This window comes from Stegostoma tigrinum, chromosome 8 (genome assembly GCF_030684315.1).
Source record: "Stegostoma tigrinum isolate sSteTig4 chromosome 8, sSteTig4.hap1, whole genome shotgun sequence".
NCBI lineage: Eukaryota > Metazoa > Chordata > Chondrichthyes > Orectolobiformes > Stegostomatidae > Stegostoma > Stegostoma tigrinum.
This window is the reverse complement of record NC_081361.1, coordinates 71,197,543-71,221,074: the sequence shown is the minus strand read 5'-3', so window position 1 is coordinate 71,221,074 and position 23,532 is coordinate 71,197,543. Positions and strand designations below refer to the sequence as shown.

The window sequence follows — 23,532 nt, the reverse complement described above, 5'->3', positions numbered from 1 at the left end:
GTGATAGGACTTTTTAAAGTCTTTGGAATATGGTCATCACTTGTAAGGCCTGTATTTGCCATTTATCCCTACTTGTCCTTGACCTGAGTGGCTTAGAAAACTATTTCACAGGGCAGTGGGGGACACATTGCTGTAGATCTGGAGTCACGTGTAGGCCAGACGAGGTAAGGATGGCAGATTTACTCCCCTAAAGGACTTTAGTGAACCAGATGGGGTTTTTGCAACAATCAAGAATGATTTCACATCACTATCACGAAAATTAACTTTTATTTCCAGATTTAATAATCGAATTTGAATTCTACCAGTGGATGTGGTAGAATTCAAACGCTCGTCCCCACAGTATTAGTTTGAGGCCTGTAGATTAATAGTGCAATCACACAGTTACTGCTCCACTCCCCACCTTACAAGGAGTTGCTCTTGTAAGGAACAATGTCTATACCTTGTGATATTAAAGTTGCACTTGTTTCAAAGAAATGTGATTGGCAAACTTTTTTCTAACCCCTGCATGAACATGTAAAATGCGAGTCTTGTCAAAAAGAATTATCTGGGATGTCACTGCAGCAGATAAGATGCATAGCTCTTGTGGATGTTCTAACTAACTGAATAAAGAATGATTCATGTTGAAGTTATATCTTCCTGTTTTCCAATCCATGCCATAACATTTTCCAAAGGATTCCTTCATTAAAATTGGACATAAAAGGACTGGTTTGTTTTTCTCAGTTTCTTCTTTGCATTATTCCTTTCTCAGCTCAGCCCTTGGTGCAATTTAATCATAAAATATAACAGGCCATGTTCATATGAATTTACATATTCAAACCAACCATGGGTCTAGACCGAGAAACTTAGGGTTTTTTTGGCACTAGGAACAGCAAGAAAATTTAAATCGTCATGAAACAGAATATATTTTAAAAAAAATAGATTTCTATACACTGCAGAAACTGGGGGTATAGTGAGAGAGTGGGAGTGTGCTGTTGAGATAAAGGATCAGCCATGATCATACTGAGACGTGGAACAAGCTTGATGTGCCAAAAGACACTCTTGCTCCGATTTTCTATGATTCTATAAGGCATTAAGAACTAAAATACAATGCTGTATTTATTCTGCACCCTAACCTGTAGCAATTATTGTGGAACTTGTTGTACGAGGCCATGGTTATCAGGCCACCCCAGGCACATCCGAGGGAATAAAAAATTTGGGAAGCCGCGTCACCCCAAACCTGGAAAAGAATGAAAAAGAAAATGTCTATTAGCAATTTATCAACCATTGGAACAAAGACATTTGCTTTCTTTTGCTCAATTTTCTGTGAGAATTCTTTTTCCCAGAACTTTTCCCCACATGCTAATCTGTACAAGTGGTGGATATTCCACACTGAAAATATGACTTCATAGTCAGAGCAGGATCTAGCAATCTTTTCCCACACTCAAGTTTTTTTCAAAATAAATACATTACCAACCATATTATTCTTTAATTCATCTGAATGCATCTATTTATTAGGACCACATCAGCAACAATTTGATCATCATCTGTTGGAGCTATTTTGTAATTGAAAACTTTGACATTGGCAGAAGCATTTGGGGTCAACATACTTTCCCATACTGTGTGGAATCTTCAAGTTCAGTGATGGCAGAAAATTATGGGAACAAGTTTTACTGCACCTCTTTTCTGGCAGTATGTGATAAATGACCAACCCACTACTGCCAAAATTTCATCCATTAGTTTGCCTTACTTCTGCTTAGCTCCATCTTGATCTCTATGCCCAGACCAAAATTGGGCACAATTACGGCAATCAAGATGACATTTCCTTCTTCTAACAAATGGTGAAATGATATATATTCCTTTAAGATTTCCAACTATTGTTTGTTGCATTATGGGATACTGGGAAACTGCAAGGGTTGGGCTAATTGCAATTGGCTCTTCGCTTCTCTTTTCCAGTGAGTGTGTGACTGGTTTCCATTTAGTCTTTTACTCCCAATAGTAAAATGCACACTTAATGTGTAACAAAACCATGCAGTGTAACACCATTACATAGTCTTCAGGAATACAAGAGTTTTATGACTGGAATATGATGATGCTGCAAAGCTTGGTCGACTCACCTTTGCATCTAAGATCTTGTCCCACTGAGGTGTGAGATAGTACTTAATGCCATTGACTGCTCCATCCAAAGTAATTCCACGAATAAACAGAATTGTTAGCACAACATAAGGGAATGTTGCTGTGAAGTACACCACCTAGAGAAAACAGCATAGTAAGGGCTCATGCTGGATACGGGAAGACTAAGTAATGTATGATAGCCATTCGTCATCTGCAGGTTTTGTGCTCACAATAATGGAGAGGAATAGGAGGATATGAAAGAACAACTGAGTCCAACATTTATGCTCAGCCAGTACCAAAATGTGTAGAAACTAACCACTACTTGTGGAGAAAAGACGTATCTTCCTGTTCTAAAGTATAAAATGAGCTGTAAGAAACTCTGTTTTGCAAAACTTCTAAGTAAAACCGTGAGAAACAGAAGAAGAATTTTCCCCCTGGCTCCTTAAGCCTTTTGGAGATATCTGTAACTCTGGCTCTCCACAGGCAGTACAACATTTGGAATATGTGATCATCACCTATCCCTCTGTCCTTACAGTCTCCTCCTGTTGCCATATAATGTTTTGTTCCCCCAAGTGACTGGTGCTCTGTATTGCAGTGCTGCGGTCAGTTTGCTCATCCAACATGCAGACATTTCCCTCATCAATACAGACAGCAAAAACCTTATAGTGGTTGGGTACATCCATAGGTGATGCTCCTCTAGCGCTGCATCTGCGATCTCCCTGACTTCTAAACTGGGACAGTGCACTCTCTAAGTCTACTCCATAAAGTATCTGACTGTTGTAAACCTATTGAAACTGAGGAATGCAGTTCAGCTGTTTTTTTTTCTTCCTTAGATCCCTCAAACCATTGATCAAGGGATTAACCAGACAATTGGAAAGAATGTTGATTTGTTGGCCCCTTAAATTTGCAAGCATGCAGCGATTGTTTGGCTGTGGAGAAGCTTCACAATGCATTATCTTTGCATGCATAAATCTTTATTTCACATTAAAATTAATTTGTGCTGGCCCTCAATAGTTGCAGCTGCCTTTGGTCCTCACCCTCTCTTTAGGTGATGGGGTAAAATGGATGATTCTGAAGTGCCTGTCCCATGATATATAGAGTCATACAGCACAGAAACAAGCCCTCAGCCAACATGTCCATGACAACCAACTAACGCTAAACCACACTAATCCTATTTACGTGCATGTGGTCCATAACCTACTAATTCTTAGCATTTTTAACATCCCACATCATACTTTCTTTATTCAAGGAAGACCAGGTAGAGTGTACACTGAGCAGTCGACCTGAGGTGGTCTATTTTATGATGAGACAGAACTGAATCTGCAACATAGTACCTTGCCTTTGATCAGGGCCTTTAGCTAATGCAGTGCAGACTTGATTTGATGATGTGAAGAACCAGTACCGAGAGTCGGGATCCTATCACCATAATAACTGATGTGAGCACAAAACGCTACCGAGTGGTAATCATGAAAGCATTGGAACTTCGAAAAAGAAACTGAAGGGGCAATTTTCACAATTGCTTGTGGAAGTTAACACTTAAGTTATGATACAAGGTGCATAAAATGTCAGTTGGTATTTTTGGAATTTTGAAATTGAACAATTTAACATTTTAATACTCTTTTTATATTAATTGAAGAATCCAGACCTTTTTTTTACAGAAAGAATTGAAATTGTTCACACTCTGTAGCTATGATTAGTTTTACTGTCAGATATTTGACAACATGGAACATATTTTGATTTGATTCCTTTCCTTAGGTCAGCAGTTTTGCAACAGGTAGAGATGCAGATTTGCGTATGGGGTTGGAGAAACCAGCAGCAAGTCCAATGATATTACTTCCTAATCAATAAAATGCCCAGGTATTTTGTTCTCTTATCCCTATCTGTTAGTATTACAGTTTAGGACAGAAATGTTTCAAGGACTAAGTCCACAAATGTACTGTTTTCCTGGATGCATTGTTGGGAAGAGGCGTCTTAGCAGTAAGAATCTATCTGCTTTGTTTGTACCTGGTACTGGATTCTTTGGGCTGGATTTAATCCTGCTCATCGTGTCAGAGACTATAGTGACAGGGTCCATGTAACCATATCAATTTCCCAATAATGGGAAAACACATCCTATGGTAACGTTGGACCTACCAACATGGGACATCACTCATTTATGGTAAGATGTCAATTTGGCTTATTTTGAGTGACATCAATTATTCCTGAACTTAGTGATGAGTCAGGAATTCAATGTAAATGGCATAGATTTCCTCTTTCATGGGCACTTAATGCCTATCAAGAGACCCAGCATTGAGAGGTAGGTGGCTTCTGAAAGTGACCCGGCTACTCTTGCCTCTAATCTTCCTGTTTCCTTTCCCATAACTTTCATTCTGGCTTCACTGACCTGAGTCCTGGGATCCATCGATGATCCTGGAGCACTGCTGGCAGCAACCACCATTGCCAGAGGCACTGCTAAAATCCCTGAATACCGGAGAAGGACCAACTCTAGCTGGTTAAATGCCTAATAGCTTGCTTTCCCCCCAAGAAGTCCTGGAGGTTTCTCAGTGGTTCCCCAACCGGTGGATTGGATCATTGTCAGCAATAATACGTTCCACCTGACATAACTGATTTGTACAGGTTCAGGGATGAAGCTTCCACTCGTCATTCTTTGTACAGGAGAGTGGGGCCTGATAAGGAAATTGACCTTGTGAGGTGTAAAATCGCTTCTGATCTGGAAAAGCTAGCTGTTCCCTCGTTGGAACACGCTTTCACTTCAGTTTTAATTCCCCTCTCCTTCCACCAAATAAGTATCCTTAGCTGCAGTCAGCTAGGCCCATGTTTAAAGACGCAGTGTTGCCATTTGTGTATTTGTAAATATCAACAGTGCACTTACTTTTCCTGAAGACTTGACCCCTTTAATGAGGCAGAGGAAGACCACAACCCAGGCTACAACTAGGCAACCCAGCAAAGGCAGGCGAATCTCCCCAAAATTACCAATGCCGTTGGATATCCTCAGCACATAATAGCTGTCAATAAATATGACCACAGTCAGATCACAGCCAATGCAAATTCCAAGGCGATCATATTGTATTTGCCTCCCCTGAACTCACATGTGGCTCTTCTGTAACTTACCTTGGTCTCAGCTTCTACAGAGAACTGGGATTTTTGAAAGAAAAACACATTAAGACAATGTCATAACAGGAAACAAATACTTATAGCTGTTGTTACCATTAAAAATGGGAGCATAGCAAGTAAACTACTATAACAGTTCATGGCAATAAAGGCTGAGACACATTTGCTGCAACATTAGAAAACAGTATTCCACACCGAAGCTCTAAATAGCTCTAAATTAGTAAGTATATTTTATGGGCAAGATTTCTGATAAGCAACAATGTTGCAGAAGGATTTACTGTGCAGTATTTAAAATGTGCATGTGGTTGGAGCTGTCACTAAGCATCCACATGCTGCTAGTCCCAACAGGCTTCAAAATGTGGCAGGTGGATACCTATTCTGACAGAAGTTTGGGTGTTGGAATAGTTCCAAGTCAGTTACAGCGTTAGAATCATGCTGGGATCCACAACTGCTGGTTGACAGGTCAGAATACCTGCTTTCACTCTGTGTACTTGGTTGACTGTTGCTCAGCCAAGCTCAGGAACAAGCAAACTCTCAGCCTGGGAGATGCCTTTATTCCCTCCACTATCCCTATTGCCTGTCCCCTTCCCACAGCTATGCTCCCTGTGACCCAGGAAAGTCTGTTTGACCAAATTCCACAAAAACAGGAAGAAAAGGATGAAACCTGGTCTAATTTGGTCCTGGCTTAATTTATGTTTCCTCTGCATCAGATTTGAGACCTCTGTGTATAATGGTTTTAAAATGCAATCAGAATTTTTATTTTCATCAGGCTGGCTATGTTTCTATTGCTAGCCATTTCAGTAGAACACATGGTCAACAGCCTCTGGCTAGGCAGTTCATTTCTTTACATTGATATTTCACAACAGATTAGCAAGTGAGATAATTAACCTGGCTCCTGTCCAACCAACCTTGGGGTATATTTTACCTTGATGACTATTTGAAGAAATATGCGTATTAATGGCATTGATAAAATGATATGAAAGATGGGGAAGCAAGAGTTTTTGACAAACCCAAGCCTGCGTGTAAGCTTCTAACTTATGAGTCAAGAATTTGTAGTTTTTTTGATATACTCTGTTATAATCAAACATTCTGGAATTCCCTTTGTAGTAATTTCTTTTCTCTTTTGACTGACATATTAATGACAGATTATTTCATTTACAGTGACAAAGTTACTGACTAATCAACTGAAGGCCCATATTGGGAACTGGGACCAAATTAAACAGTCCCAAAAAATTGGGCAAGGGGTCACAATGTAACATTAACCTGCAATCATTGATTGCAATGTTGTCAGTACAGCTAGTTTTGTACTCCTACTCATTTCAGTCATTTCTGTGGTAACCACACTGTTGACTATCTAGATGCAGTAGCGGAGGTACAACAACACGAGTGGCTAACATCACTTAAAGCTACCATTGCTTGAGGAGAAGTTGCTGGATAAAGTCAGCAGATCTGCAGCATTTGTTAAGAAAGAATCAGAGTTAACATTTTGAATCCAGTAACCCTTCCTCAGAACAAGGAATACCAGACCCGGAAACATTAACTCTGATTCTTTCTTCACAGATGCGGCCAGACCTGCTGAGCTTTCCCAGCAACTTCAGTTCTTGTTCCTGATTTACAACATCCACAATTCTTTTTATTTTATTAAGCATTGCTTAAGGTCAGCTTGCACCTCTCACAGGGGAAGTGCAAAAATGTGGTGGGACCAGTTGCTGTATGTTATGGTTGGAGATAGCTGGAAAAAGTGAGAAATGACTCAATGGGCTTGAGGAAGGAAGATCTCTAGACACACTATCAGTAGATACGGTAAAAGTCCAAGGATCTGGAAGCAGTGTCAAAGAGCTCAATGATCTCATGAGTAGTCAAGGTAAGTGATTGCATCTTCAAATGCTTTATCTCATCAACTACCTCAGTAGCCTCAGCCATTGCTTAAATCACCACCTCCCCATCACTGATGTGCCAAAAATCTCTATCAACCACTAAAATTCATTTACTTCCCTGCGAACTCATTCTGATGCATTTTTCACACCCACATCTCAGTTTGTACACACTGTCTACTTGTCATCAATGATTGCAATATCAACCAAGTGGACTACATACTCGGTGACACATTTTCCTCTTTTATTCCCAGGCAGCACACACACAACTCTCAAAATATATACAGAACCCCCAACAAACATCGTTAATAGATGTGAGGCTGGAAAAGTACAGCAGGATCCGAAGAACAGGAAATTTCAGCCCGAAACCCTTCATCAGGACTCACCCAAAATGTTGACTTAATCCCCATGAAGGAGACATATTACCATTTTTGTGTCACACATTGTTCAGGTAATGACCAACAGTAGGACTAAGGCCATTTAAGATAACAGCATCCTCATAATGAATGTTCCTTCTTAAATCCTACCTCCCCCTCCCATCTCACACAATCTTACAATATCCAAGCTGATGAAGGTTGGTGTAAGCATGTCACTCCGAATTTTCTCCTCTCCAGACATCCCTACCTCACCCTGAAGTCTTTCACCATTCTGAAAGTCAAGAGATGCAGACTAACCAGGCAGTGGAGGAATGCTATTACTTGCAAGGATGACGATATTGCACCATCACTTGATTTTCATTTGAAGCAGACACTAGCACTGAGCATTACTGAAGAACAGGATCTGTACTTGGGTGAGACACTGGGCATGTGTGGGCTGCAAACAGCATATGGACAAGTTCACTTTCAGGCAGTCACAGGTGAAGACATTGCAGGACAGTTTTTAAAGGAGCACTAGTGGATATGCACAGTGTTTTGGAAACCTATAAGAATGCCACCAGTGAATGTGAAGGAACACTGAGGAGTTGAGCACCAACTTGGCACAGCTTGGAGCTCATTCATTCGAGTGTGAGAAAGTGGTAACCAAATTTATCTAAACACTTTGGAGCCACCCAATGACTGAATGCAACACTGAACAGTTCAGGGGCTAAACCTTGTTGCTATGCAAGCTCCAACAGACTCATGTTAGCAGTTGTGCAGGGTAGCTCAATAATCCATAGATCTTTCCTCCAATTGATGATTAGAACCGTCTAGTAGTCCTTGCTGATCTCTGTAGCTAGCTAGCCTAGACTGATGGTGTGATCTCTAGCCCAGAGCTACATGGGGTCATCCTCAAAGACGATCTGTGGCTTCTTCCATTGAAAGTCAACATCCTCTCCCCAGCCATTTTGCAGCCACTGTGAAAGCACCACTAAGGCAAGGAAAGGAACATGGCATGAAAAAAATGCACAAGGGTGATTACGATACACCAAGGGTATGCACAATGAGAAGGACATTTGCATGCAATACGGCATGATATATATATATTTTGGTTTGAGATTTTTTTTGGTGGCTTTTAATTTTGCACTATGGCCAAGTGGTTGCAATGATGATCAGAAACAGAGCTAAAAGAAAGTGTCAGATTGTTGGTGAACAGGGAATTGTTGCTGCAGTTACTGCTATTCCAATCAGGTGAGTCTTTCATGGGCAGCTTGGCAAGAAGGGGCTGCCCAAATCACCTCCTCTTATATACCTGGTGGCAAGAACTGTCCCTGATGAGGGCAAGGCTGTACACAAAACAACAGACTCCAGTGAACCTAAACACCCACTCTCCGGGCACTACAGAGTTGGCCCTGAGTAGTTCCGGGAGTGAAAGCATTATATCATTATGCTAAACTGAAACATCAGCTCTGTGACCAGCAGATAGCCCTTGTCGCCCAGTGCCACCCTCTAGTTGCCAATGGTGTTTCAAATACAAGTGGCATAATGGACTGCTTCTGGCTTCATGCCTCATGCCAGGATAATGGTTACTGATCTGCCACACTCATTATGGTAACATATTAGCTGGATGTTGAGGGAGTGGAGCCCTTTCTGTTCAATTATAGGGAAGAGGTGAAATCCAATGTCTGCAAAGTGACATGTGTGCAAACAATAACATCCATCACATGAGGAAGTTTGTAATCCTTGAAAAGCTACTTGCTCACTCTGCCTGTTTTTCTCTTGGAAGTCAAAATTAAGTGTAGCTTAGATTTAGAAGTTCAATTTTACAACAGTAAATGCCAAACTGTGCATGTTGCAAACACCTCTAGCTCCCATCTGAAAGAACCTAGATATAAAAGTTTAATGTCACAGGCACTTTCACAATCACTAGCAATACCATCCATGTCATGCTCTGATCATGAAATCATAGAATTTTATAAGTCTGATCTATAATGGCCCCTAAAAGAGCTACCCAGCCAACCCATTCTCCAGCCTTACCTCTAGAGCCCTCTAACTTCTGCATTTCCAAATATATATCCAGCTTTCTTTTGAAAACTTGTAAAGAATCTGCTTCTGTCACTTTCCCTGGCAGTATCTTCTGTATCCTAACAATTCCTTGAGGAGGGAAGTTTCTCCTTATCTCACTGCTGGCTCTCTTGCTGACAATGTTGAAATTGTGACACCTAGTCAAGTAATATAATCATAATACAGTGTGGAGCTGCAGAAACACAGAAGGTCAGGACTCCTGGTGAAGTGTCAAGGCCTTAAACATCAACTTTCCTGCTCCTCTGATGCTGCCTGACCTGCTGTGTTCCTCCAGCTCCACACTGTGTTGACTCTGACTCCAGCATCTGCAGTTCTTGCAATCTCAAATAGAAACATAATACCCTCTTAACCCTGTCAAAATTGTTCAGAATTTTGAATACCTCAATAAAGCCATCTCTTAATCTTCTCTGCTCCATAGGGAATAAGCCCAATTTCTCTAATCTTTCATTGTATCTAAAATCCCACATCCCTGGTATTATTCCATTAAACCATTTTGCACTCTCGCCACTGCTTTAACATCCTTCCTTAAAGGTGTCCAGAACTGACCACAATACTCCAAAGATAACAAGGTGTGGAGCTGGATGAACACAGCAGGCCAAGCAGCATCTTAGGAGCAGGAGCTTGGCCTGCTGTGTTCATCTAGCTCCACACCTTGTTATCTCGGATTCTCCAGCGTCTGCAGTTCGTATTATCTCTGATACAATACTCCAAGTGTGGTCTGACCAATGATTTGTAGAGATGTAGCATCACGTCCTTGCTACAATACTCTTACACTGATATTGTAGTTGTGGCTGCAGCAGACAGAATATTTCAGTGAGGATGTCCTTAATGGCCTACATAGTGCTCCTCAACGTTTCTTCAATTTGTAATCAGTTGATACTTCCATGAAACAGCACATGTGGTGTTTACTTACTGCAATTGAACGTGTTCCGCAATGTGAGTTTAAGAGAGATCATCATACAGTGTGTAGGACACAGACAATCATAATGGTCTGCCTGCTCTGCATACTTCTCGTGGGCACACATACACGATAATGACTGCATCAGCCTGATGCGATACACGGCACAAATGCGTGCCTGCAATTGACACCACATTAGAGCTCCAGGGAGGCTGGTGGCACTAAATGCTTATACGCGCAGCCTCTCGCTGTTTGATTTCAAGCAATCAGAGAGTAGAGATCAATAATAATCTCCAATCCAATCAAATTGCTGTTAAACATTAATTTAAATGAATGATTTGGTAGATTTATGGTAGGGAAGTATTTCAACAGAACTGTGGCTTCCTTCATTTTAATGCTGCAGACAAAGCCTTGTAAAAAGACATGCTATTACTTCCTACTATTCCACAGCTGATGACAGATAGCTGTTTATTTACAGCAGCAAACCAGTCAAAAAGCTCTAATCTCTTCAGTGTTCAATTACCATTGACTTAAAAACATTGTTTCGTTTCACTTATCAGTTACAAATTCCTTTACGATTCTTCTGTTCAGTTTAGAATAAACTAATTATTGTCATTCATTGTCTCAATGCCTTCGATATTGATATGCAGGAGGCATTCTAAAGTCACTTGTTAATTTGAGGGTATAAGGGTGCACAGTTCTTGGCTGCACAGCAGTTGTGGGGGAAGCCTGCTCCATTTACCTTTGACAGAATCACTGTTGGGATCATACACTGTTCAACATCCACGAGAACACACATTTGTGCCTCTGATTATCCCAGGAGGGATGAACATTCAGTCCCACAGCTGCCATTAAAGATGGAGTGAAGAACAGGGCATGATCATCACAGGAGAAACTAGACTTGTTCTCAAGGCATATACTATTCTCTGGTGATAGAGATACAATAACAGAGAACATTTTATTTTCTTCAAGGTACAGAAGAGTTTTTATTTATAAGCAATTATTTGATATGAATAGGCACAAGGGAACAGCATTCATAAGACCAATCTACATGATCTCATGGTATCTCACTTCTCTTGGCACAGCCTTGGACTTCACTGCAATCTGAGTTCCCACGCAGAAATCAACAGGAAGCTGAATGAGCAATTAGCAATCTTGGTCATGCAATTAACCATTCTGCGATCACGGCCCCTCTTAATGCTGTCAAGGCAATTTTGTGAACAGAAGCAATGATGGATATTTGCCTAATGCCTTTGTTGGTAAATGAACAACATGGCATGATGCAAATCTTATAGCCGAGAAGACTGCAGGCTCAAACCCAGTTTGATACCTGATCCTGAGTTCACTAGTTTCAGCTTTAGCAGTGAGTAGGAATGGCATTTCAATTATACTTGAGTCTCCACCCTGGCTAGGGAGTGGGAAATAAAAATTAGCTGGAATTCTGGCTCATGATTGGAACTTACGATCTTTGCCCAAATTTGCGTGTGTGGAATTCGTAAGGGCACAATAATGATGTCCCAATGGTGAAATGATCCATAAGGCTGAGTTTGCCAAAGAATCTGGGTCTGTTTTGCTATCTGGGTCTACCTCTGCTGGCAAACTGATTTATCATTCAAAATTTCACTGGGGTTGAGCCCTTGATTAATACAGCAACAGGTTTCCTGTCCATTTACAACCAGTGAAGGCAGCAACAGATGTAGGTCAGCTGAAGTGTGGGATTAATTTTGACTCCCCACCACAGTCATTATTGAAGCTGCTGATTATCATCAGGGAGAAATCTGCTGTTGGACCCAAGACCTCTACAGTATTGGAGGGAGAAGAGCTGTCATAAGGGAGTTGGAAGTTTGGTGTCAATGATGAGAACCTGGATCAATTGCTGGAGATTGAAGATGAGAGGATGGAGGTCCTCTTCCCAGAGGCTGACAACAGAAGCTACCTTGTCATCCAGCAAGACCACTTCTCTGTTCAGTATCATTGTCCTCTGCTCCATTTTCCTCCTGTTCCTCTCTTACCTCCCACTCGCTACCTCTCTCCCATCCATATCAGGACGTACTGTCCTCAATCTCCATCCTTCTCTGGAGGGCTATGCTATGAGTACAACATTATGGTGGAGACCCTTGCAGGATGGAGAAGGAAGGAAACAGCCAACTGGTCCAGGCACCAGAAATCCATCTTCAGAAATCTCAATGGAGTCCTACTGAGCAGGAAACTTTGACTGTACTGTTGAGCAGGACTTTATCATATCTGTGCCTCTAACAGGGGGTTCCCATATCAAGGTCAGGAGTCATCTCTTCAAGGATCTCCCTTGTCCCCCAGAATCTATCCACACATTTTGGGAATTCAAATGAAGATCTGAAGAAGACTGGTCAGTTGGAGGATGAATGAGGCATGGCAGCTGCTGGAAAAGGATAGGCGCACAAATGGAGGAAGCTTTTGGCATAACAGCAGACCATTTGAAATTGGAGTGAGTGGAATCGTGCTGATGGAGATAGGAGCACAATCGATGATGTCATGTACCCAAGGGAATTCAGTAATGGAAGCAAAACCCAAGTACTGCCCGATGCCAGTAGTTTTGGGAATCCCCTGCCACCGCCTGTTCCCATCTTCAGCTGGTCATAAAAACTCAGCTTTTCAAACCCTGAAAGTTTGCAGCCCCTTCCTCATATCTGCTGCTCCAAGTTTGGTGATGCTGTTGGGTGAGGAGAAAACTAGGCTAGAATTCAGAAATCCCGATTCATCCATAAATCACAGCCTGAAGTTGCCTGTGAGAGGACAATCAGGAAATGGACATTTTCTATGTCAGGAGTTCCAGTTTCATAGCATACAAGCAGAAGCTAGGGTAGTCTTGGCAATCCTTGCCACGAATAGCAGATGTGATATAGGAAGGGACCAGGATGAATTGTGGCTTTGAATCTTGTCCATTCAAGTGACAACAGTTTTCCTTTGATTAAGGTACAGGCATTTCTCTAACTGGAGGCTAGGACTAGATCATGTGACCCACTACAATGCCACCACCACAATATCCAAACACTCCCATTGACAGGCGAGTGTCCTAGATATACCCAAAGTGACGCTGGTGACCGCAATTAGAATCTCTCTGTGAAAACTGGGAAGAGTGTCAGGCAGGCATTACCTGTGGGCCTATTAGAATCTCCCTATCAACATTGGGAAGGATACTAGGCAGGCATTATCTGTGAGCCTATTAAAATCTCTCTTTCAACAGTGGGAAGGATACTAGGTAGGCATTATCTGTGGGCCAGCTAGGCACTTATACCAAAATTGCGCCCACTATAGATTTCCAAATGTTAACATTGGACAGGGAGAGTGTGTATTAGTGAGGAACCAATGACTACCAATGCTTGTAGAATTGTGCCCGAGAATTGGAACTAAAGAAACAATGGAAAGCTTCTACTAACATCAAGGACCCACAGCATTACATTATTCTTAACTGGAAAGGCTGCTCTTACTTCCAGTACTCCTCACTAGGACTGGTCCGCTTTGCAGTTTGGTTCAGCAATGTTGAGATGTTGCGTGACAGATCACTGATGTTGGCAGTTCTGTTGGGGTTCAGCATGCTACTGCAATCGTCCTTGTTCCACCGATTAGTGCAGTATGACCATGGCAAGAGTGTAGTCATGGAGGAGAAGAAGTAGTAGAAGGCGATGGAGATGACCACATTGTAGTAGATTCCAATGTATGTAGAAACCACCATCATCCCATACCCCACTCCTGTTCACAAGAATAAGGAATATAAATCAAACAATTCTACTTTGTACTTCTCAGGGCGGTTTAGTTTTTATTCCTGTCAGAAAATGCTATACTCATGAAGCATCTGAACAAAATGGAAATTCTGTATCTGACCTTGTAGAAAGATTTCCTCTCTGTAATGTGTCTAACAAGTTTGTGGACTCTAATTTTAGGGAGTGCACTTAGAAATATTGTCACATTTAATGTACAGTAGTAATCTTCACAACTGTGGCTCCTGGGTATCAATTCACTATCACATTTTAAATCGTGGCAACTTAGATGCATGAGTTCTGAGGGCAAATAGCATCTGTGCCATTCCCACTGTATAGATAATTTATCAAAATGACAAGAATAAAGTTGAACAAAAGTTGCATTCCTTCTAAGGAGGAGCTAAAGACAGGATGGAACAAAGCAGCAATAAATCTGAGAAGCAATTACACTGAACAGATAAGCAGGGGAACAACGGTGAAGACGCAGGGTAAATTCTACATAGTATGGCACAATTTTAGTTCAAACCAGTATTTTCTGTATGCACACAACTAATTAGCATAGAATCTGTTTCAGAGATGATTAAGGAGTCCATGTTTTTAATATGGGGCTTTTGGCATGGGTGCTGGGGAAGAACAGAGAGTCTGAATGGTTCCTGTACAGGAAGTATACCTGACATGTACAGCAAGGAAAGGAACAGGAGTGGGAGTTGAGTTAGGACCGATACTGGCAACTAAGATGTGACTGGGGACCAAAGAGAAAAAACAGAAAAGAAGAAAAAGGAAGAAACAAAGAAAGCAGACAGAGGCAGACGAGCCCCGTACTAGGAACTTAAACGCAGCGCTGCTACTCCACTGACACCATCTTGGAAGAAAACTGTTGAACTTTTACCTGTATTTCTTTATTTTTTCACTTAATACTAGAAAGGACTGTAATATTAATTTTTAACTTTATTTCTTTCTTTTTATACTTATACTGAGAAGAACAGAAATGCTTCATTTTTACTTTGTTTCTCAATGTTACTACTTGTAGCTAGGTTTTGGTACCTTGTAGCTAAGATGGCACTGTGTACGGTGACATTGTACACTTTTCACTGTACTCCTGTACTTCTGTAGGTGAGTACACGTGGCAATAAAGCTTAAATAAAGTAAATCAAAGGGACTGGGCCCCAGAACACAGTAGGGGTGCAAAAGACAAACTTATGGTTTCTAGGAGGGAGAATGAGGACTAGGACTGAGAAAGCCAAGGATGTTTCTTCCTGTTATTCCAAACAGTCTGATCTGTCACTCTGCTGTACTCCGGCAGATTTCTCTGGAAAGCTTGATGGGGCAGGCCACTCCCATCCCACAAATAAAAATGTCATGGCACCAGCGTTATTACTGGCATTGACTGTTACATTTAAGTGCAGCACATACTTTGCCTGCATTTGATGCCTTGGCCCAGTTCAAAGTTGTCAAAGATGAGCTGTAGTCAGGCAAACGGAAGTGGGGGGGTGGACAGAAGGGGGCACGGAGGGTGGCGGTTTACTGTTGATAATATCCAACCCACTATTTCTTTTCCTGATGGATTAGCATGTATGAACATACAGAAAAAAGGACAAGAACAGCTAGAGAATGCAACAAAATTATGTGGTGGACGCATGAAATGTCTGATCAAGTTACATGACACTGTATTCAAAATTATTCAATTTTCATAAAAGACAACGATCACTTTTTAACATGCCGCTCACATTCCTGCAATATAACATAATGAATGTCATAATAATTATTATTTTAAAATAGTTATCCTGTGTTTTCATTGCTTGTGACATAGCAGGTGTTTGTAGTGATAGAAATCAAAATTGCTGCAGATATTACATTTTGTTGCTGTACAAAATATTCTTTGCCAGCATTTAAATTGCATTTAGGAAACATGACTCCAGTGTCTGCTTGAAAATTCTTCCAATATCCGTTAAACACAGGTTCCTTCTTAAGTTACATTCCCATGTTGAGCTTTCCAGTGCTGCCTATTCATTTCCTTGTTGTACGGCATGGTGATTTCTGAAATGGACCTTCTTACCTTTGAACATAGGGTTAACCTTCCATACACCAAGGCAGCCTTGGCTGGTGAACTGCCCAAAGGAAAGTTCCAGAAAAAAAAGAGGAATACCGCAGAAGACCAGCATGATGATATAGGGAAACATAAATGCACCTTTAAAAAAAGAAGACCCATCATTACAGATTGTACAGCCAGTATCTCGAAGAACAGTTTGTACTACACCTCAGTTTTAGATTGGAATGTTCCTTTAGGCAAGAATGCATCAGTGGTTAAATTTAACTTTAAATGTATAGCCTTGGTTCGGGTTATGAAACATGATAGGTTGGGGTAGGAATGCTTCATTAAGTTGGGATGTGGAAGTGCTGGTGCTGGACTGGAGTAGACAAGGTCAGAAATCACACCTCATCAGGTATAATCTGAAGAAGGGTCACTGGACCTGAAATGTTAGCTCTGGTTTTTTCCTTCACAGATGCTGCCAGACCTGCTGAGGTTTTCCAGGAACTTTGTTTTTATATTCCAACAGGTTTATTTGACAACACAAGCTTTCAGAGCATCTAAAATAGTATCAGAAATAATGGGAACTGCAGATGCTGGAGAATCCAAGATAACAAAGTGTGAAGCTGGATGAACACAGCAGGCCAAGCAGCATCTCAGGAGCACAAAAGCTGACGTTTCATGGGTCTAGGCCTGAAATGTCAGCTTTTATGCTTCTGAGATGCTGCTTGGCCTGCTGTGTTCAGCCAGCTTCACACTTTGTTATCTTTCAGAGCATGTATCCTTCTTCAGGCATTAGTGAGAGAGGAAGTATCTGACACAGAATTTATAAGTAAAAGATCAAAGGTTCACACCATTGATGAGGATGTACGATACAAACCTAAGATGCTGTTAAATCTTTAATCAGTTAGAATGTTTTAATTGATTAACATGTATATGTAAATCCCTGAATTCCTTACAACTCATGGTTGTAAGAGAACTGAAGGTTTTATCAGTGTAAAGAGGAAGTGTCATATTACATCAGACAATGCATTTAGGTGTGAGGCCTTTTTTAGAATCGGTGTTTTAGTTTGGAGTCAGACTGGTTTTATTTCTAAAGTAGGAATTTATAAAACACCATATTGACTGACTTTTGAACAAAATAGAATGTATCTGCAAATACAGATTCACCCCATTGAGTCACGTGTGTGTGTGTGTGTGTGTGTGTGTGAGAGAGAGAGAGAGCAGGGGGAGAGAAAATGTTTGTGTATGTGCGTGTGTGTGGGGGGGAGACAGACAGGTACACACACACACACACACACACACACACACATGCGCGCGCGGGCAAACTCTCACACCCCCATCACATACACACACTCTCCCCATCCACTCCCACACATACATACGCTCTCCAATCCCTCACTCGTTCTCTCTCTCTCTCTCACACACACACACACACACACACACACAGACACACACACACACAGACACACACACACACACACACACACACACACACACACACAATCTCACACACACACACACACACACACACACACACGCACATGGCGTGAATCTAAGGCAAGTGAATCTGTATTTTCAGATACCATTCTATTTTGTTCGAAAAGCACACAGTGTATAGACAATCAATCAATATGGTGTTTTCTCAATTCCTACTTTAGAAACAAAACCAGTCTAACTCCAAACTAAAACACAAACAGATTCTTAAACAAGATCTGACAACTAACCCTCTCTGATGAAGGATCAAGGCCCGAAATGTCAGCTTTTGTGCTCCTGAGATGCTGCTTGAGCTGCTGTGTTCATCCAGCTTCACACTTGTTATCTCTGACAACTAACATGCCTTGATAACAAAGTGTGAAGCTGGATGAATACAGCAGGCCAAGCAGCTTCTAGGAGCACAGAAGCTGACGTTTTGGGCCTCGACCCTTCATCAGAGAGGGGGATGGGGAGAGGGTTCTGGAATAAATAGGGAGAGAGCAGGAGGCGGACCGAGATGGAGAGAAAAGAAGACAGGTGGAGAGGAGAGTATAGGTGGAGAGGTAGGGAGGGGATAGGTCAGTCCAGGGAAGACGGACAGGTCAAGGAGGCGGGATGAGGTAGTAGGTAGGAAATGGAGGTGTGGCTTGAGGTGGGAGGAAGGGATGGGTGAGAGAAGAACAGGTTAGGGAAGCAGAGACAGGCTGGGCTGGTTTACTGATGCAGTGGGGGGAGGGGAAGAACTGGGCTGGTTTTGGGATGCAGTGGGGGAAGGGGAGATTTTGAAGCTTGTGAAGTCCACATTGATACCATTGGGCTGCAGGGTTCCCAAGCGGAATATGAGTTGCTGTTCCTGCAACCTTTGGGTGGCATCATTGTGGCACTGCAGGAGGCCCATGATGGACATGTCATCTCAGGAATGGGAGGGGGAGCTTCAGCTTCACACTTTGTTATCTTGGATTCTCCAGCATTTGCAGTTCCCATTATCAACTAACATGCCTTGTCTGAATTAAAATGACACTTCTTTACGCAGATAAAACCTTTAGTCCACTCAGGGCAGTGACTTCAAACGAATTTGGGGATTTACATGTACATATTAATTAATTAAACCTTTCTGACTAATTGAAGATTTAACAGCATCTTAGCTTTGTTTAAATCCTCATCAATGGTATGATCCTTTGATCTTTAATGTATAAGTTCTGTGCCTGATACTACCTCTCTCACTAACACCTGAAGAAGAACACTAATGCTCTGAAAGCTTGTGTTGTCAAATAAACCTGTTAGACTATAACCTGATGTCATGTGATTTCTGACCTCATTAAATTAGGCAAGCCAACAGATTTCTTGTTTGCTGATTGCTAAAGAACAGAATCTATCAAAAAAAATCAAGCAACATAAATGTGCAAATTAGAACTTGGGAAGACTCATAAATTAGGTATTTTGGGATACTCATAGATGAGGTATTTTTAGATAATACCAGCTTGCCTGAGTTTCTAACAGATAATTTATACCAGCTCAACAGGCAGGAATGGAGCAGCAGGGCAGATAAAACTGATATCAATAAGCTTATTGTTCCAGTCCTGCTTACAAGCTGCGCACTACTATTTTCAACTAACCCTGGAAATGACCAGAGCTAGCTGCACATGGGCACTACATTAAGGTGTGTCCTATGTTATACACAAGATTCCAAAACAACAAACACCTGCAAACTGGCAGACAGCCTGTTCTGACACGTGGATCCTCTAACTGTTTGGTATTCCATGTAGCGTGAAAATTTCATGCCAATGTAGCTTTCACTTCTCTTGGAAGAGTTGTTCAGGCCAAACATTGTCATTTATCAGTTGCTTATGAAGAATTTCATACAACATACAGTATATAAACAAGTCATTAGGTTCAACATTCTACACAAACCTTCTCGCAACCCACTTCTCTTAATTCTAGTAATATTACTTTCAGATAATACATTGCTCTGACAGCCTTCATGTTAAGTGACATGTCAAAGTATATTTTGGGGATTGCTGGTGAAACTCAGCAGGTCTGGCAGCATCTGTGGGAAGAAAGCAGAGTTAAAATTTTGTATCCAAATCTTCACCAGAATGGCTCAGTTCTGGTGCTGAGTCACCAGACTCAAAACAATAACTCTGCTTCTTCCCACAAATGCTGCCAGACCTGCTGAGTTTTGCCAGCAAGTTCTGTTTTTGTTTCAGATCTCCAGCATCCGCAGTTCCTTGTTTTATTTTTGTACATAGGGGATGTCTATAAATAAGGGCATAAGGTCAATGATGGATCAGGACAAAACACCTCAGGTTTTGTTGCATCTGCGTTTATTCAGCCCTCAAAGCAGTATTTTTCTTTTATGTCTTTAATGCCCAAGTGAAATTCCATCCTCACTGCTTTGTATGGTAATATTTAAATAGCAACAGCAACAATGTCTAATAAAGATTGCTGAAAAATCCAAAAAAGCACCAATGGCAGATTACTCTGCAGAAAACCAGGCAAGGCAGAGAATAAATGGTGTACAATGTAACTGCAAAGGCTTAAATTGTCAAATACAGTTAATAAGACCTCAAATAACATCCTTTTAATATGTGAAGTAGGATTTCAAATGCTTTAATTTCATGCATTTGTAGGTGAAGCCTTTTCTGAAATCATGAAAATCAATGCTAAACTAATTTTCCTAAATATACAATGATACAAAAGGTTTAGAAACAAAAACAGAAACTGCTGAAAAACTCAGCAGGTCTGGCAGCATGTGTGGAGAGAAAGCTGAATTAATATTTCGATACAGGGGCTCTTCTAAGTTGGCTGAGATTTTGCAGCAATTTCTGTTTCTGATTTCCATCAGCTGAAGCTCTTTGTGTTTTTTTGAGACAAAAGTTTAGTTTGCCTTTGGTATAGCTTTGTATTGTCCTGAAATTCTTTAGCAAAATATGTTGGTGGGCAACTAGGATAATATAAGATAGAAGAAAAGAAGTCTGCTATTTATATTAATAGCCCAAGTCACTTACATCAGTGAAATTAAGTTTTAATTCAACTTTTGAAAGTGTCCTGGTGTCAGTCAAGCCACAATACAGACTGTGGACAAATTGTCAAACTGCAATACATGATAAATGAAACTGCCATGGAATACAAATCTGTTTACACATGTTGGGCTGTTTTGTTCGAAAAGCGGCATGTATTACAGGGTGGATTTTGTTTTATTTCTACTCAGTTGGGTGACTGCAAAGCAAAACCAAAAGGGACTTGATCTTGGATAACAAGGTGTACAGCTGAATGAATACAGCAGGCCAAGTAGCATCATAGGAGCAGGAAGGCTGACATTTCGGGCTGAAATGTCAGCCTTCCTGCTCCTATGATGCTGCTTGGCCTGCTGTGTTCATCCAGCTCTACACCTTGTTATCTCGGATTCTCCAGCATCTGCAGTTCCTTTTATCTCAGGGGCTTGATATTGTACATGTTTCACAAGTGATCCTTTTGCCCAGGATTAGAATACCTATTCAGATTTCATTAAGGTTACAAACTGGCCGAGAAAATATTAAAATACTTTATGACTCATTTCTGAAGAACAGGCTTTGGAGTGTTTTGCTCTGTTGTAGCATATTTTGTGCTGTGCCCTTCTCACTGGGAGATATTTCAATACATTATATTGCTATGCCAATAAATTTGGAAATTATTTGAGTGGAAATTCTTTTCTTAGACGATCCAAGAAGAATTGTTGCCGCTAATCACCAGAAAGCAGATCACTTAGAATTAATTCACCAAAAATAATAAATTAATAAGTGAAAAAAAACCTCTTTAATATTACACATTGACACTAGAATCTAAAATTATACAGGTTCTCAATTCCAATAAAAAATAACATCATGCAATAACAGTTATGAATATGATATGGATACTAAAGATAGTTGGAACAAAAAGAAATTAGATTTCTGAGAAACTTTCTGGAGGTAACAGAAATATATTACTCAGAAAGTTATAGACAACTGAAAATATTTCACACGAGTTACACAGAGAATAATAGGCATTCGATAATGTATTGGGATATGAATAACAGACCCTTGAGAATGTCCTACAGAGTAACCAATGGTTGTAGCATAGGAACAGCCTATTTGATCCAAGTGGTCCATATTGGTATTTGCATTCTACACTAAACTCCTTTCACCCCACTTCATCTAACTCCATCAGTAATCCTCCTAACTCGAGGTGCTTTTTGTGCTTATTTAACTTCCCCTGAAATATACCAATGCTACTTTTCTCAAAAACTCCTCAAATTCTTAACATTCTTTGGGTAAAAATGTTTCTCCTAAATTCCCTATTGGAGTTATTCATGAATGTGTTATATTTGTGATGTCTTGTTTTTTTTAATTCCCTTGTGGGAAAATTCTTTCATTATCTACTCTCTGACACTTCCATAATCTTAAAGATCTGTATTGTATTATCCCTCAGTCTTCGCTTTTCTTGGGAAAACAACCTAAAGCCTACATCTCAAATGTTTAGAATATCAGACATCTTAGAATGTGGCAGATGGTAAACAGACATTTGACAATGCAACAGTCTGAGAATGTATGACACTGCAAAAGTGACGATCTGAGAATGACAGATAACTGGAAATGCAATACAATGAGAATAATAGACAGCTGAGAAAATAATGTTATGAGAATAATAGAGCTGAGAATGGGAGACAATGAGAATAACAGACACAAGGTTCTAGGATACAGAGGAAAGCAAACTTTATTAGAAATGTTCAGAAAATTACACACCTACCATTGTTATGCTGAGTATATGGCACAATGAGAATTACAGATTTCTGAGAATGTCAGACAATAAAAATAACAGACACCTGATTCTAGGATACTTTATTGGAAACACACAGAAAATAGTACATCTGGCAATTTGATACAAGTAGAAGAAACTAAACATGTGAATAAGTTTCATTAAAAAATAGAGAATGAGTAAAAGAGTGTCATATGATGGTGTTATACATAGGAAAATCTTTATGAAACTGATGTGTTAAACCTTTAGATTTTAATTCAAATTGACATTTACCCTGTTTGTATCTTAGAAATTAATGTTGTCATTTTTAATTTCATTGTGCAATTGAGCCAATCACTACTGAAAGAAGGGTAGGCAGTCTACTTGTATATTTAAGCTTATGTCGAACTGACTTTTTGGAAATATATGTAATTACCTGTGGAAATAGGTGAGTTTGTAGACATTGTAAAAGTCATGTCTGCCAACAGTAGGTTTGAAGAAAGATAAATTTAGCATGTTCAACAGACAGTACCGCATATGTTTTTCTGAAGACTAAAAGAACAGCAGGAGGAAGTTGAATGTAGTGTTTCACAATTGGAGCAGTTAGCGCTTTACAACACAGATAAACTTTTTGGATTCAGGGAGTCATGCAAATCCAGGAACTGTGATGAATCTGTGCCCAAGGGAGAGTATGACCACGTATCAGCTGCACTGCATTGTACAAGGAGTGGAAAGATAATTTTTGCATTGTCATGGCCAACCTTATCACATCATTGAAGTTACTGACTGGAGGTTTGATTTCTTCACAAAAGGGAAGAAAAAAAAATTGGAGAGTGACTAACTACAAGCTGTGCTTGCGTAGCTTTTGCCTCCCCCACCCATTTGCCTTCAGAATCTGGTCATCTCCATGTTACAGTGCATACTTGCATGCTAGTGGTGAAGAGGGATGCTACAGTTGACACTTTATACATAGAACATCTCATATACACATACACATGCAAATTTACGCAGAAAAATATACATGTGCAAATTCACCCATACACAGAAACAAGTACGTATTCACACATACATATATTCAAAGGCACTGGCACATGCTTTCACACGCAATGACACATCAAATTTC

General features: G+C 40.5%; 2 protein-coding genes across 7 annotated transcripts in view; one reads left to right on the top strand and one right to left on the bottom strand.

Annotated features, from left to right (window-relative positions):
• The window catches only part of slc6a9 (solute carrier family 6 member 9), a 234,839-nt gene that overhangs the window by 20,619 nt on the left and 190,688 nt on the right, over positions 1 to 23,532 (bottom strand). For all 5 annotated transcript variants that reach the window (XM_048539026.2, XM_048539028.2, XM_048539031.2 and 2 more), the window contains 5 exons: positions 16,209 to 16,340; positions 13,883 to 14,144; positions 4,964 to 5,096; positions 2,094 to 2,228; positions 1,113 to 1,216 (listed from right to left, as the gene is read on the bottom strand). In XM_048539026.2, the coding sequence (XP_048394983.1) occupies positions 1,113 to 1,216; positions 2,094 to 2,228; positions 4,964 to 5,096; positions 13,883 to 14,144; positions 16,209 to 16,340 (766 nt within the window). The remainder of the gene's footprint in view (positions 1 to 1,112; positions 1,217 to 2,093; positions 2,229 to 4,963; positions 5,097 to 13,882; positions 14,145 to 16,208; positions 16,341 to 23,532) is intronic.
• The window catches only part of ccdc24 (coiled-coil domain containing 24), a 255,476-nt gene that overhangs the window by 152,867 nt on the left and 79,077 nt on the right, over positions 1 to 23,532 (top strand). The window contains exon 9 of one of the 2 annotated variants that reach the window (XM_059647975.1): positions 3,847 to 3,948. The exons of the other annotated variant lie outside the window; for it this stretch is intronic. Coding sequence (XP_059503958.1) covers positions 3,847 to 3,919 — 73 coding nt within the window. The 3' untranslated portion in view covers positions 3,920 to 3,948. Of the gene's footprint in view, positions 1 to 3,846; positions 3,949 to 23,532 lie in introns of those variants that run through there. 2 annotated transcript variants of the gene reach the window in all.